This window comes from Oncorhynchus mykiss, chromosome 7 (genome assembly GCF_013265735.2).
Source record: "Oncorhynchus mykiss isolate Arlee chromosome 7, USDA_OmykA_1.1, whole genome shotgun sequence".
NCBI classification, from domain to species: Eukaryota; Metazoa; Chordata; class Actinopteri; order Salmoniformes; family Salmonidae; genus Oncorhynchus; species Oncorhynchus mykiss.
In genome coordinates, this window is record NC_048571.1 from 54,381,837 (window position 1) to 54,397,779 (window position 15,943).

The 15,943-nt window shown below is 40.5% G+C and overlaps 1 protein-coding gene across 2 annotated transcripts in view; it reads right to left on the bottom strand.

The window, feature by feature from the left end:
• LOC110528004 (immunoglobulin superfamily member 21) overlaps positions 1-15,943 on the bottom strand; it is a 282,540-nt gene that overhangs the window by 179,163 nt on the left and 87,434 nt on the right. For both annotated transcript variants that reach the window (XM_021609765.2, XM_021609767.2), the window contains exon 2: positions 8,711-8,823. In XM_021609765.2, the coding sequence (XP_021465440.1) occupies positions 8,711-8,823 (113 nt within the window). The remainder of the gene's footprint in view (positions 1-8,710; positions 8,824-15,943) is intronic.

Genomic DNA, 15,943 nt, shown 5'->3' on the forward strand with positions numbered 1-15,943 from the left:
TCATCACCGCCGGTTTAATGGCCATTGTTCGTGTTTCTTGGCCCAAGCAAGTCTCTTCTTTTTATTGGTGTTCTTTAGTAGTGGTTTCTTTGCAGCAATTTGACCATGAAGGCCTGATTCACGCAGTCTTCTCTGAACAGTTAATGTTCAGATGTGTCTGTTACTTGAACTCTGTGAAGCATTTATTTGGGCTGCAATTTCTGATGCTGGTAACTCTAATGAACTCATCCTCTGCAGCAGAAGTAACTATTGGTCTTCCTTTCCTGTGTTGGTCCTCATGAGAGCCAGTTTCATCATAGTGCTTGACATTTTCCAGATTGACTGACCTTCATGTCTTCAAGTAATGATGGACTGTCATTTCTCTTTGCTTATTTGAGCTGCTCTTGCTATACTATGGACTTTGTCTTTTAGCAAATAGTGCTATCTTCTGTATACCACCCCTACCTTGTCACAACACAACTGATTGGCAAGGTAGGGGTGGTATACAGCTCATAAATTCCACAAGTTAATTTTTAACAAGGCACACCAGTTAACTGAAATGCGTTCTAGGTGATTACCTTGTGAAGCTGTTTGAGAGAATGCCAAGAGTGTGCAAAGCTGTCATCAAGGCAAAGGGTGGCTACTTTGAATAATCTAAAATGTAAAATATTTAGATTTGTTGAACACTTTTTATATATATACATATATATAGTTTTGGGTGAATCCGAATACAATCAAGATACTCCAACTAACTGAGCCATTTTTACAATGACACAATTACACTAGGGGGTTTAAAGCAGCAGGAAGTTGGGCACACAAAAAAACCACAGGAGTGTGCTGTGTGTACACAGTCAGAGAACTCTTTACTGTGCTCGCAGATTCCTGTTGCCTGGGCAACCCAGTCTCTGTGTTTTTCCAACTCGGATTTGGAATGTGACGCCTCCCTCGTCTCTCCGCAGTCAGGAAACAGGATTACCGGAGAGAGAAACACACCACTTCTGCGTCAAGTATCATATAAGCCATCCTCTCCCTGTTCAAATGTACATGTATCTGGACAGAACCACTTAACTCTGGACTGAATAGTCCAGCCAGCTATAGATTTTGCCCTTAGGCAATGCACTTGGTGTTGTACTACTGCCAAGTGAAAAGTAATTTGCATACCCATGATCTTGTGCTCTTTCAATGTCAATATCTTTAATGGGATTTGTACATAAATGTGGGCCACAAGTTAAATCTGATGCACAAACAAAGACAGTGTAAACGTAAGAGATATAAGAATAGGATGAGGTGCAGGGGGAGTCTGTGTGGGCAGCAGCAGCAACTCTCTCAGTCTCATCATCATGCCACGATTGCTTTTATGTTCCAGCTTAGACTGCAGGAATCAGGTCACAGTGTGTTAGGAAACACTTATTTTTTAAATTAATTCTCTAAGGAAACCAAACAGAAGGACTGAAACAATGTATTTTAATAATATATATTTCCAGGAAACTTCCATGTTTCCATATTTGAAAGATGTGTAAGCAGTTAGCTAACATTTACCAACAAAAGGTTGGATAGTCATCAGGGGGACAATTATTGAGGGGGAGGTACAGTATTGATCAGTATATCACATTTGAATATGAGTTCTCAGAGAATGATGGCTTTGCGTTCCTTTGTTTACTCCTTTGGTAGTTATAGGTTCATTGTTCATGCTCATAGCACTGTATTTAGCAGAGATAAATAATATTCAATGTTCTTCTCATATATCCTAATAATTCATGCTACCTCTCTCAAATAACTGGTTTCTCATTGTCTAATAGTCCCAAGTGAATCACTCGTGGGAGACTGTAATGTATTACACAGAAGAAAAGCAAAATCAGTGAAAAAGAAAAAGGATTCCACACCAAATAAATGCTACTCCCATTACAGCGCACTGAACTAGTGACAGCAAACATCAAAGTCCTTTCAGGAAGGAAATTCTGAGATAGGCTTACTTTCAACATAGCCTACCTCTATTTAGAAGAGCAGCACTTACTGTACATCTCTCCTTGTCTGTCTGTAAATCGCCTCTCTCTCCTTGCAATCTGTACTTGTCAATCAACAGTAATTTCTGCATGAGAGTCCATGTGATCTATTCAAGTGGAACAATAGCAAGTGTCTAACCAAATGCACACGGCAATACTCTAGAATTCAACTTAATCAAGACAAGGCTCATATGAATGACATAAATTATTTTCATATAATTTACTTGAACTTAAACATTACAGATGGCTTGCCATGTCTATAATCACACTGTTGAAAGCAAAACAGCATCTTAACAGCATCTTCTCTCTCTCCCCTGTAAGCATTACTATTATTAACTGTGAGGGTAAGAATAGAGCTCAAATTGACAAAGAGCATGTTGAAGACCTGACCTGAGTCATTATAATGGAACAGGCTGAGATTAAAATGCCTGAACCATGTGGACCATATGAGTGAGATAGCATTCATTCACACGCATGAGCCTATCAGATAGGTCAGTGGTAAAAGGCCCACGTTTAGAGCACTAGGCTATGCTGGCTATGCTGGCCAGAGAGATGATCCCATAAGAGTGCTGTCAGAGTGGGTGGAGGGATGTGGTAATGAGACAGGGGACGAGGGAGAGGGGGATGAGGGATATAGAGAGAGAGGTTAACTTAGGGAAGATTAAGCGTAATGCAGAATGACACTCAACAGGCATCCAAGCGGAAACCCTGCACCGTCACCGCCAGCACTACTGAGGTCCCCATAGGGAGAGGGTCATGGGTATCTCTTCATTAGAGTGACATAATCAGAACAAGCACAGCATTAGGTGATCTGCCATGAGTCTCAGTGAGGAGAAGTCTCCACAGGCCTCCCCAGCCAGCATCGTATCCTTCCATGTTCCTACTGCACATGTTCAGAATGGTTTCAGAGCTGATAGAGATTCTCTCCTCCACTCTATCTGTAGCCCCATCAGGATGAAATGCTATTACAATGTTGAGGACAGCTTGATGGTATTACATATCCACAGTGCCTAATCCATGGCCTGACAGAACCCACTGCACAATACATGAATGTGGCTCTCAGTGGAATATAACATGCACTCAAGATGCTTTTATGTGTTTGCTTCAGGAGCATTAGTGCTTCGGTCTGACTAATACATTTAAACATCCAATAGATGGGAAAACACTCATTGTTGAGTGAGCCCTCTCATGTATTATAGCCCACCTGTTTTTTCTTGACTTTTTTGCTCTTCACTAGAGCTACCGCACCAAGACCGCTAGAAATATTTAATTGAAGATTCTTCCGATTCTACTTTTGGATAACATTTTTATAAATTGCCATTTTGCATTATTGGTATTGTTGAAAAAAAAAATCTTGAATGTTGGAGTAGTCATCCATTTTCCAATATTTACCCCAAAATTACTTTTAGCCCCAAATGGGGTTTCTTCCAAGTGAGCTGAGCTTTGTGTGATTCAGGGGCTTATATATCCTCTCACAGAGAAATCCCTAACATAAACATTGTGTTGACATACAGTATGATGCAAATCTGCTCTACCTTCCTGGGAGATATCTGGCATTGTGCTGATCTGAATAGCTTCTTTATAAGGTGCAAATAAACAATATTTACATTCCCAAACTATAAAAAGAGGCACGCAGAAAACGGTACAAAAAAAATAAGCACATTGAACTTCCATCAGTATATGCAGGTTGTCTGACTATGTGATGTTCACAAATATCTTTATCAGGTGTGTGCCAAATGTCAAATGCCACACATGAATTGTTTAAAAAATCAAATGAACAAGTTTTGAATAGTAGTAAAAGCTTTTAACAATGTAATTAAGAAGAGATTACTATTGTATATCTTTCTACGTACCAAAATACTGCGCACTAGTACTCTATTAGGCCAGCCTGAAAGCTTCTCAATAGCAATCTTGATTATCTTGAGTGGCTACACTAGGGCTTAGCAATGCTAAGGATGTGCATGGTTTCAAGGAGAAGGCTGCCACTGGTGTGCATTACAGAATCCTCAAACAGAATCTGTTAAGATAACGGCACCCTGGTAATGAATGAGGCTAGCTGAGGTATTTAATTCATTCAGCTTCTGTCTCGTTGGCCAGACTTTGATTAGATATGATGATTCCCAAGGTGGGCGTCAACCCCAGTTACATTTGAACGTGGAGGGGAAATTAAAAGTCGACAGTTTAGCCAAATAAAAGACAGAGATTAAAGAAACTTTGGCAGCCGAGTGTGGATAATTTATATATAATGTATTAGCTGTTGCATTGAGTAGTGGGCACAAGAGAGATGAGGCTGGTTTCTCTTTACAACCTCTGCATTTTCCTCACTAACCAATATTTGATGTGGACAGCCTAACTCTCAGTGAGTGGAGTTTGTTTTACACTACAGCTGTAAATCCCAAGACAGTCTGGTTCCTGCCTGGCAAAAACGATAGTGAGGACTCCATTAAACATGATCTATTATTGAGTAAATGTGCATTCTATTAACTTTCCTCTTCCAAACCCATTTCCCCAAAGAGAAGACAGTTTCACTGTGTAAAAAGCATTGCATTGATCAAGAAAAACTAAATTACTTCAAATACTCTGCATTCATATCTGCACCAAATTTAAACATTGTAGAATAACACTTGAGAGCAAGAAACTTAAAAGCCCAACAAGGTAAGGACTCCATATGAACTTAACTAAACCCTCAAAATCCTTCCTGATTCAATGACATTTTCAAAGCGCAAAACATGATGTATTATACTGAGGTTGATATGTAAAGTGTCTTTTTGTGTCCTGTCTTGAAATGTCAGCATTTGTAAAGATGAACCTAGAGAAAAGGTTTTCTTCCAAGAAAAGGCTATATAAAAGAAACAATCTAACAGTAAATATCATAATAGAAGTGTCACTGCCTCAGCCATATACAGTGCATTCGTGAAGTATTCAGACCTCTTGACTTAATTTTGTTACAGCCTTTTCTAAAAAAAATCCCCTCAAAAACAAGTGTTCAGACATTTTTGCAAACAAAAAAATAAAAAATAGTTATATATCAAATTTACATAAGTATTCAGACCCTTTACTAAGTACTTTCTTGAAGCCCCTTTGGCAGCAATTACAGCCAAGCTACAAGCTTGGAATACCTGTATTTTGGGAGTTTTCCCCATTTTTCTCTGCAGATCATCTCAAGCTCTGGCAGGTTGGATGGGGAGTGTCGATGCACAGCTATTTTCAGGTCTCTCCAGAGATGTTTGAACGGGTTCTAGTCCAGCTCAAGGACATGACTTAAGGACCTTCAGAGACTTGTCCCGAAGCAACTTTCCCTCGATCCTGACTAGTCTCCCAGTCCCTGCCGCTGAAAAACATCTCCACAGCATGATGCTGCAGCCATCATGGTTCACCGGTCCTTCTCCCACGATTGCTCAGCTTGGCCGGGCAGCCAGCTCTAGGGAGGGTCTTGGTGGTTCCAAACATCTTAAATTTAAGAATGATGGAGGCCACTGTGTTCTTGGGAACCTTCAATGCTGCAGACATTTTTTGGTACCCTTCTCCAGAGCTGTACCTCGATACAATCCTGTCTCGGAGCTCTATGGACAATTCCTTCGACCTGATGGCTTGGTTTTTGCTCTGACATGCACTGTCAACTGTGAGACCTTATATAGACATGTGTGTGCCTTTCCAAATCATGTCCAATCAATTGAATACAATCAAGATGTAGAAACATCTCAAGGATGATCAATGGAAAGCTACATTTGGAGTCTCATAGCAAAGGGTCTGAATACTTAAGGTATTTGCAGCAGTTTTCGCATTATGATTATTGGGTATTTTGTGTAGATTGATTATACATTTTTTTAAATAAATTTTAGGATAATGTTGTAACGTAACAAAATTATGGAAAAACTCAAGGGGTCTGAATACTTTCCGAATGCACTGTAGTTTGACTCAATAATCAGCAATGTTGAGGCAGTACAGTTAACTGAACAAAGGTGAATGGGATAGCGTCAAGTCTACTTATCGTAGACATTTTATTTAAACTTGGTCATTGATGCACTTCTATTTAAACAGATTTACATTTAGAATAATGACCCGTCTTGCAAAATGTAGGATGTTCATATTGGAAAATTATGGGCAATTAACTGGGCAATCTGCAGTAGATACATCCGTTTTTGGACTTATAAATGAATGATATGTACCCATTGATTGCAAAATATGCGAAATATTATCTTGTTTTAGCTAAATGTAGCAAACATTGTATAACCTCCAAACATGGTTAAAACTATTTTTTATATAATGGACGGTCAGTCCTTGCATCCAGATCTATGTCTATGAACTTGAGAGTGGTTACATTTATCAAGCACTATCCCTGTGCTTTTTAGCGAAACAGCAGTGTGTCCACATAACATTTCCCCCAGGATTTAGACTTGTTCAATAAGGCTTTCTTGTGTCCCGTTCAGCAGTGGGGTCTTCTTATGTTTACCAACGACCAAATGGACGAACACCCTCCCAACAATCTAACATGGGGGAGGTTCGATACTGCTGTGGGGTTGCTTTGCTGCCTCTTGTACTGGTGGCCTTGAATGTGTGCAAAACATCATGAAATCAGCAGATTATCAAGATTTTTTTGGAGTGGAATGTTTAACCCAGTGTCCAAAAACTGGGTCTCTGTTGAAGGTGGTGGGTATTCCAGCAGGACAATGTCCCCAAACACACATCAAAGCAACAAAAAATGGTTCAAGAAAAAATGCTGGTATGTTCTGGAGTGGCCAGCAAAGAGTCCAGATCTGAAATACATTCATAACCTATAGCGAGAGCTGAAATCAGCAGTTGGTGGAGGGAACCCCCTCAAACACTGAAGAATTAGAGCAGTTTGCTTCTGAAGACAGTGCAAAATTGCCAGTAGAAAGGTGCAACAAACTCATTGATTGCTACAAGAAGCATTTGTTGGGAGTTATCTTGGCTGTGCAACCAAGCACTAGCTACAGGGTGCCTATAATTTTGTCCTTTTGATTCTTATTTTCAAAATAAGTTTACTAAAATAAATGTGGTTTTGCAATGTTGAAAATCCAATAAAATGTATTTTTAGTTCAACTTGTTTTACAAGAAATAGGGAATTATTTACTGCAATGCTCTACTTTCCGGCTACCCGGATAAAACACTAAATAAACTTCAGTTAGTGCTAAATACGGCTGCTAGAATCCTGACTAGAACCAAAAAATTTGATCATATTTCTCGAGTCCTAGCCTCCCTACACTGGCTTCCTGTCAAGGCAAGGGCTGATTTCAAGGTTTTACTGCTAACCTACAAAGCATTACATGGGCTTGCTCCTACCTATCTCTCTGATTGGTCCTGCCGTACATACCGTTTCATACCCTCCCTAGGAGGGGTGCGTCACTTGAGTGGGTTGAGTCACTGATGTGATCTTCCTGTCTGGGTTGGCGCCCCCCTTTGGGTTGTGCCGTGGCGGAGATCTTTGTGGGCTATACTCGGCCTTGTCTCAGGATGGTAAGTTGGTGGTTGAACATATCCCTCTAGTGGTGTGGGGGCTGTGCTTTGGCAAAGTGGGTGGGGTTATGTCCTTCCTGTTTGGCCCTGTCCGGGGGTGTCATCGGATGGGGCCACAGTGTCTCCTGACCCCTCCTGTCTCAGCCTCCAGTATTTATGCTGCGGTAGTTTATGTGTCGGGGGGCTAGGGTCAGTTTGTTATATCTGGAGTACTTCTCCTGTCCTATGTGAATTTAAGTATGCTCTCTCTAATTCTCTCTTTCTCTCTCTCGGAGGACCTGAGCCCTAGGACCATGCCTCAGGACTACCTGACCGTGCTGCTGCTCCAGTTTCAACTGTTCTGCCTGTGATTGTTAATATTTGACCATGCTGGTCATTTATGAACATTTGAACATCTTGGCCATGTTCTGTTATAATCTCCACCCGGCACAGCCAGAAGAGGACTGGCCACCCCACATAGCCTGGTTCCTCTCTAGGTTTCTTCCTAGGTTTTGGCCTTTCTAGGGAGTTTTTCCCAGCCACCGTGCCTCTACACCTGCATTGCTTGCTGTTTGGGTTTTAGGCTGGGTTTCTGTACAGCACTTTGAGATATCAGCTGATGTACGAAGGGCTATATAAATACATTTGATTTGATTTGATTTGATTTAAGAAAAGTGCAAAGCTGCAAATATATTTGTCCAAACTGTATCAGCCAGGGTACTGTCTATGACTGCAGAATTTCACAGAATAAATATAGCATATTTCATACTGCGTACTTGTATAATTCTAACTGGTGCATAATTGGGGAGTTCTGGGTAAATGAAATAATCAGGCCGTGAGCTAACAGCTGTTGCTGCATTGACATCCATCCAAGTGCTTCGGTGTGACCTCTTTGGAACACCATTGTTTCAGTAGATAAAACCTCTGAACTGTAATCATCTGCTATTAATGTCACATTAGCTTCTATTTTATGCAAAATATCCGGGCATAACTGAGAGTAAAATCATATTCCTAACCAAAAGCCAGAGTGACACCCTTCACACCTGGCATGAATTACCTGGCCCTTATTAATTCTTAAAATTTGAATTTTTCACACTACACCACTAGAGGAAGAGAGGCTAATTGGTATTTGGTCAAGAGTTAAATACCTACATCATAGAAAATATATGAAATAAAAATAAAATGGATTAAGTCACACTGATTAGTATTGAAAGGCTGGTGTACATGGCATGCATATACAGTATAGTGTATGAACGTGCAGCTTTACTCACCCTATACCATACGATCTCTCGAAGTCTTCCATCAGTCTTGAAGTTGCACTTCAGGGTGACAGTCTCTCCCACAACAACAGGAGGAAGGGGCTCAATGGTTACTGTCAAATATCCTATAGGGCAGAAGACAGAAATAATGAGTATGGTTTGTAACGTCACTTCATGACTATATACAGTGCCTTCAGAAAGTATTCACAACCCTTGACTTTTTACAGATTTTGTTGTGTTAGAGCCTGAATTGAAATGGCCTGCACACAATACCCCATAATGTCAAAGTGGAATGATGTTTTTCTTCATTTTTACAAATTAATACAAAATGAAAAGTTGAAATGTCTTGAGTCAATAAGTATTCAACCCCTTTGTTATGGCAATCCTGAATAAGTTCAGGAGTAACAATGTGCTCTACAAGTCACATAAGTTGCATGAATTGTTTAATATGATTTTTTAATGACTACCCCAGCTATGTACCCCACACATACAATTATCTGTAAGGTCCCTCAGTTGAGCAGTGAATTTCAAAAACAGATTCAACCACAAGGACCAGGGAGGTTTTCCAAAGTCTCGCAAATAATGGCACCTATTGGTAGATGGGTAAACATTCAAAAAGGAGACATTGGATATCCCTTTGAGCATGGTGAAGTTATTAATACACTTTGGATGGTGTATCAATAGACCCAGTCACTGCAAAGATACAGGTGTCCTTCCTAACTCTGGTGCCAGAAAGGAAAGAAACTGTGCAGGGATTTCACAATTAGGTTGATGGTACCTTTAAAACAGTTACAAACTGAGGATGGATCAACATCATTGTAGTTACTCCACAATACTAACCTACATTTTAGAGTGAAAAGAAGGAAGCTAATACAGAATAAAAAATATTCCAAAACATGCATCCTGTTTGCAACTAGGCACTGAAGTAATTCTGCAAAAAATGTGGGAAAGCAATTAACTGCATGTCCTGAATACAAAGTGTTACAGTATATTTTGCGAAAATCCAATACAACACATTACTGAGTACTACTCTCCATATTTTTAAGCATAGTGGTAGCTGTATCATGTTATGGGTATGCTTGTAATCGTTAAGGACTGGGGAGTTTTCAGGATGAAAAATACATGGAATGGAGCTAAGCACAAGCATAATAATCCTAGAGGAAAACCTGGTTCAGTCTGCTTTCCACAAGACACTGGGAGATGAATTCAGCTATCAGCAGGTCAATAACCTAAAGCACAAGGCCAAATCTACACTGGAGTTGCTTACCAAGAAGACAGTGAAAGTTCCTGAATGTCTGAGTTACAGTTTTGACTTAAATACACTTGAAAATCTATAGCAAGACCTGAAAATGGTTGTCTAGCAATGATAAAGCTCTTAGAGAGTTACCTAGAAAAACTCACAAGTTTAATCGCTGCCAAAGGTGCTTCTACAAAATATTGACTCAAGGGTGTGAATACTTATGTATATGAGATATTTCTGTATTTAAGTTTCTTTAAATTAGTAACATTTTCTAAAAACACGTTTTCACTTTGTCATTAAGGGGTATAGTACGTAGATGGGTGAGAAAAAAATACTTAATCCATTTTGAATTCAGGCTGTAATAACAAATGTGGAATAAGTCAAGGGGTAGGAACACCTTCTGAAGGCTCTGTAATAGGACGCTTGCTATAACAATTCAATGGTAGATCAAACTCTGATCCCTGTTAGTGGAACATCAGCACATGCATATTGATGTGATTGTTTCAAACATGGAAATATGTCTAGTTTGACGAAATGTTGTATTATTATACTTATAGAGTCTATTTCAGTGGGACTTTCTAAATATTGACTTGATCTGAAACAGATTATATAATGTATTGACATGTTTTGTTTTTCATTACTACATGTATGGGGAATACATTTTCAGGGGATTGCACACTTCTCATTTAAATTAATTAGAAAAGGGACCAAAAGCAGTGTGAGGTACTGTATACACATGTATTATTCCTGTATTTTAAATAGATTTGTATTACACCACAGTAAACATCCAAAACCAATATCTCTTACTTCTGATTGAATGCCCAACATGATTTATTCAAAGTTCTCACATTTTTGAGGTCCCAATAGATAAAAACAGTGACAAATACATGGATTCAAAACCAACCAAAATAAAATTAGTCTGTGCAAAGCTCTGCATGTTTTGTATGTTGTTTCAGCGACTTTCGCTTATGTTATGATAACTAGAGAAGAAACAGCTGAAGTGAAACAAATGTTACTGAAACAACATAAACCTTGCTCAGCTATACTTTGAACATTCTTATATACAGTATAACAGCTTTGTCTGTGTAAAATTAGAAAAAAACATATATCAGGCTGTTTGACATTGGATTAACTTCCTCTCTCAAGCAGCACCAACTTGCACATACAGTGCCTTCAGAATGCATTCATACCCATTGACTTATTCCACATGTTTTGTTACAGACAGAATAAAAAATAAAATTACATATTTTTTTGTATCATCTATGTACACAATACCCAAAATTGACAAAGTAAAACATGTTTTAAAGAAATATCAAATGTATGATTCAACTGTTGCTGCTCAAAGCCCAGCTAACTAGGCTGCCAGGTCTTCTATCTTAACAGACTCACAGTGGGAAGGAGCTCTCTTCTTCCCTCCAGTCACTTACAGTAAGTCACACATTACTGTTCTGTTATAATCTCCACCACGCACAGCCAGAAGAGGACTGGCCACCTCTCAAAGCCGGGTTCCTCTCTAGGTTTCTTCCTAGGTTCCAGCCTTTCTAGGGAGTTTTTCCTAGCCACTGTGCTTCTACACCTGCATTGCCTGCTGTTTGGGGTTTTAGGCTGGCTTTCTGTACAGCACTTTGTGACATCAGCGGATGTAAGAAGGGCTTCATAAATACATTTTGATTGATTGATTACTGTACCTTAGCAGTCTTTTCAGGTGTGGTAGATTTCTTCAGTTGATATAAATCCCAACCTTGCCATGAATGAATATGGGTAGGACAGCGACACGTTTGTAATTAATCACAATATGCCCGCTCATTAAACTGCAGCAGCATCTGAGTTTGGTGAAAATTAGTTTACCGGAGCGAATTCAGCACCATGGAGAGCTCCTGTACAGACTTCAGGGTCTGACAAACTGCTGCTGTATGTTTGTTCAGCTCCTCTACTAGCACTCCCAATGAGAATAACTTTTACTGTACCTCACTCTCTCATTAATACAACAACCAGTTAACAGTAAGTGATACTGTACATTTCGGTGTTCATCAAGGTTCCTTTTTAGGACCAATATTGTTTTCACTATATATTTTACCTCTTGGTGATGTCATTCGGAAACATAATGTTAACTTTCACTGCTATGCAGATGACACACAGCTGGACATTTCGATGAAACATGGTGAAGACCCAAAATTACCCTCGCTGGAAGCCTGTATTTCAGACATAAGGAAGCGGATGGCTGCAAATGTTCTACTTTTAAACTCGGACAAAACAGAGATGCTTGTTCTAGGTCCCAAGAAACAAAGAGATCTTCTGTTGAATATGACAATTAATCTTGATGGTTGTACAGTCGTCGCAAAAAAAACTGTGAAGGACCTCGGCGTTACTCTGGACCCTGATCTCTCTTTTGATCAACATATCAAGACTGTTTCAAGGACAGATTTTTTCCATCTACATAACAATGCAAAAATCTGAAACTTTCTGTCCAAAAATTATGCAGAAAAATTAATCCATGCTTTTATCACTTCTAGGTTAGACTACTGCAATGCTCTACTTTCCGGCTACCCGGGTAAAGCACTAAATAAACTTCAGTTAGTGCAAAACACGGCTGCTAGAATCTTGACTAGAACCAGAAAATTTGATCATATTACTCCAGTGCTAGCCTCTCTATACTGGTTTCCTGTTAAGGCAAGGGCTGATTTCAAGGTTTTACTGCTAACCTACAAAGCATTACATGGGATTGCTCCTCCCTATCTTTCCGATTTGGTCCTGCCGTACATACCTACATGTACGCAATGGTCACAAGACGCAGGCCTCCTAACTGTCCCTAGAATTTCTAAGCAAACAGCTGGAGGCAGGGCTTTCTCCTATAGAGCTCCATTTTTATGGAATGTTCTACCTACCCATGTGAGAGACGCAGACTCGGTCTCAACTTTTAAGTCCTTATTGAAGACTCATCTCTTCAGTAGGTCCCATGATTGAGTGTAGTCTGGCCCAGGAGTGTGAAGGAGAACGGAAAGGCACTGGAGCAACAAACCGCCCTTGCTGTCTCTGCCTGGCCGGTTCCCCTCTCTCCACTGGGATTCTTTGCCTCCAACCCTATTACAGAGTCACTGGCTTATTGGTGCTCTTCAATGCCGTCCCTAGGAGGGGTGCGTCACTTGAGTGGGTTGAGTCACTGACGTGATCTTCCTGTCTGGGTTGGCGCCCCCCCTTGGGTTGTGCCATGGCAGAGATATTTGTGGCCTATACTCTGCCTTGTCTCAGGATGGTAAGTTGGTGGATGAAGATATCGATCTAGTGGTGTGGGGGCTGTGCTTTGGAAAAGTGGGTGGGGTTATATTCTGCCTGTTTGGCCCTGTCCGGGGGTTTAGTCGGACGGGGCCACAGTGTCTCCCGACCCCTCTTGTCTCAGCCTACAGTATTTAAGCTGCAGTAGTTTGTGTCGGGGGGCTAGGGTCAGTCTGTTATATCTGGAGTCCTGTGTGAATTTAAGTATGCTCTCTCTAATTCTTTCTTTCTCTCGGAGGAGGACCTGAGCCCTTGGACTGCGCCTCAGGACTACCTGGCATGATGACTCCTTGCTGTCCCCAGTCCACCTGGCCGTGCTGCTGCTCCACTTTCAACTTTTCTGCCTGCGGCTATGGAACCCTGACCTGTTCACCGGATGTGCTACCTGTCCCAGACCTGCTTTTTTCAACTCTCTAGAGGGAACAGAGATACTCTGAATGATCGGCTATGAAAAGCCAACGGACTTACTAGTGAGGTGCTGACCTGTTGCACCGTCGAGAACCACTAGGATTATTATTATTTGACCATGCTGGTCATCTATGAACATTTGAACATCTTGGCCATGTTCTGTTATAATCTCCACCCGGTACAGTCAGAATAGGACTGCCCACCCCTCATAGCCTGGTTCCTATCTAGGTTTCTTCCTAGGTTCTGGCCTTTCTAGGGAGTTTTTCCTAGCCACCGTGCTTCTACACCTCCATTGCTTGCTGTTAGGGGGTTTTAGGCTGGGTTTCTGTACAGCACTTTGAGATATCAGCTGATGTAAGAAGGGCTTCATAAATACATTTGATTTGATTTGATGAGTGATGCCATGCAATTGTGTAGAAAACCCTAATCTCAGTTTTCAAATGTCTCTAGCTGTATGTTTGCTATGGAAAGCCAACTGTTTAATGTATGTTAGAAGACTATTTAGAAGGATCCAAACTTGTATGCAATTAAACATGTGGTAAGTCTGACATACTGTAATATACAGTGCCTTGCGAAAGTATTCGGCCCCCTTGAACTTTGCGACCTTTTGCCACATTTCAGGCTTCAAACATAAAGATATAAAACTGTATTTTTTTGTGAAGAATCAACAACAAGTGGGACACAATCATGAAGTGGAATGACATTTATTGGATATTTCAAACTTTTTTAACAAATCAAAAACTGAAAAATTGGCGTGCAAAATTATTCAGCCCCTTTACTTTCAGTGCAGCAAACTCTCTCCAGAAGTTCAGTGCGGATCTCTGAATGATCCAATGTTGACCTAAATGACTAATGATGATAAATACAATCCACCTATGTGTAATCAAGTCTCCGTATAAATGCACCTGCACTGTGATAGTCTCAGAGGTCCGTTAAAAGCGCAGAGAGCATCATGAAGAACAAGGAACACACCAGGCAGGTCTGAGATACTGTTGTGAAGAAGTTTAAAGCCGGATTTGGATACAAAAATATTTCCCAAGCTTTAAACATCCCAAGGAGCACTGTGCAAGCGATAATATTGAAATGGAAGGAGTATCAGACCACTGCAAATTTACCAAGACCTGGCCGTCCCTCTAAACTTTCAGCTCATACAAGGAGAAGACTGATCAGAGATGCAGCCTAGAGGCCCATGATCACTCTGGATGAACTGCAGAGATCTACAGCTGAGGTGGGAGACTCTGTCCATAGGACAACAATCAGTTGTATATTGCACAAATCTGGCCTTTATGGAAGAGTGGCAAGAAGAAAGCCATTTCTTAAAGATATCCATAAAAAGTGTTGTTTAAAGTTTGCCACAAGCCACCTGGGAGACACACCAAACATGTGGAAGAAGGTGCTCTGGTCAGATGAAACCAAAATTGAACTTTTTGCCAACAATGCAAAACGTTATGTTTGGCGTAAAAGCAACACAGCTCATCACCCTGAACACACCATCCCCACTGTCAAACATGGTGGTGGCAGCATCATGGTTTGGGTCTGCTTTTCTTCAGCAGGGACAGGGAAGATGGTTAAAATTGATGGGAAGATGGATGGAGCCAAATACAGGACCATTCTGGAAGAAAACCTGATGGAGTATGCAAAAGACCTGAGACTGGGACGGAGATTTGTCTTCCAACAAGACAATGATCCAAACCATAAAGCAAAATCTACAATGGAATGGTTCAAAAAAAAACTTATCCAGGTGTTAGAATGGCCAAGTCAAAGTCCAGACCTGAATCCAATCGAGAATCTGTGGAAAGAACTGAAAACTGCTGTTCACAAATGCTCTCCATCCAACCTCACTGAGCTCAAGCTGTTTTGCAAGGAGGAATGGGAAAAAATGTCAGTCTCTCGATGTGCAAAACTGATAGAGACATACCCCAAGCCACTTACAGCTGTAATCACAGCAAAGTATTAACTTAAGGGGGCTGAATAATTTTGCACGCCCAATTTTTCAGTTTTTGATTTGTTAAAAAAGTTTGAAATATCCAATAAATGTCGTTCCACTTCATGATTGTGTCCCACTTGTTGTTGATTCTTCACAAAAAAATACAATTTTATATCTTTATGTTTGAAGCCTGAAATGTGGCAAAAGGTCGCAAAGTTCAAGGGGGCCGAATACTTTCGCAAGGCACTGTAATTCTACACACATTAATTGTGATAGTCTGTTGCTTGTCATAGTCAACAGGCCCTTAAAGTGACACCACAGAGACCTGTGATGGAACGATAGAGCTGATAGAGACATACCCCAAGTGATAGAGACATACCCCAAGCCACTTACAGCT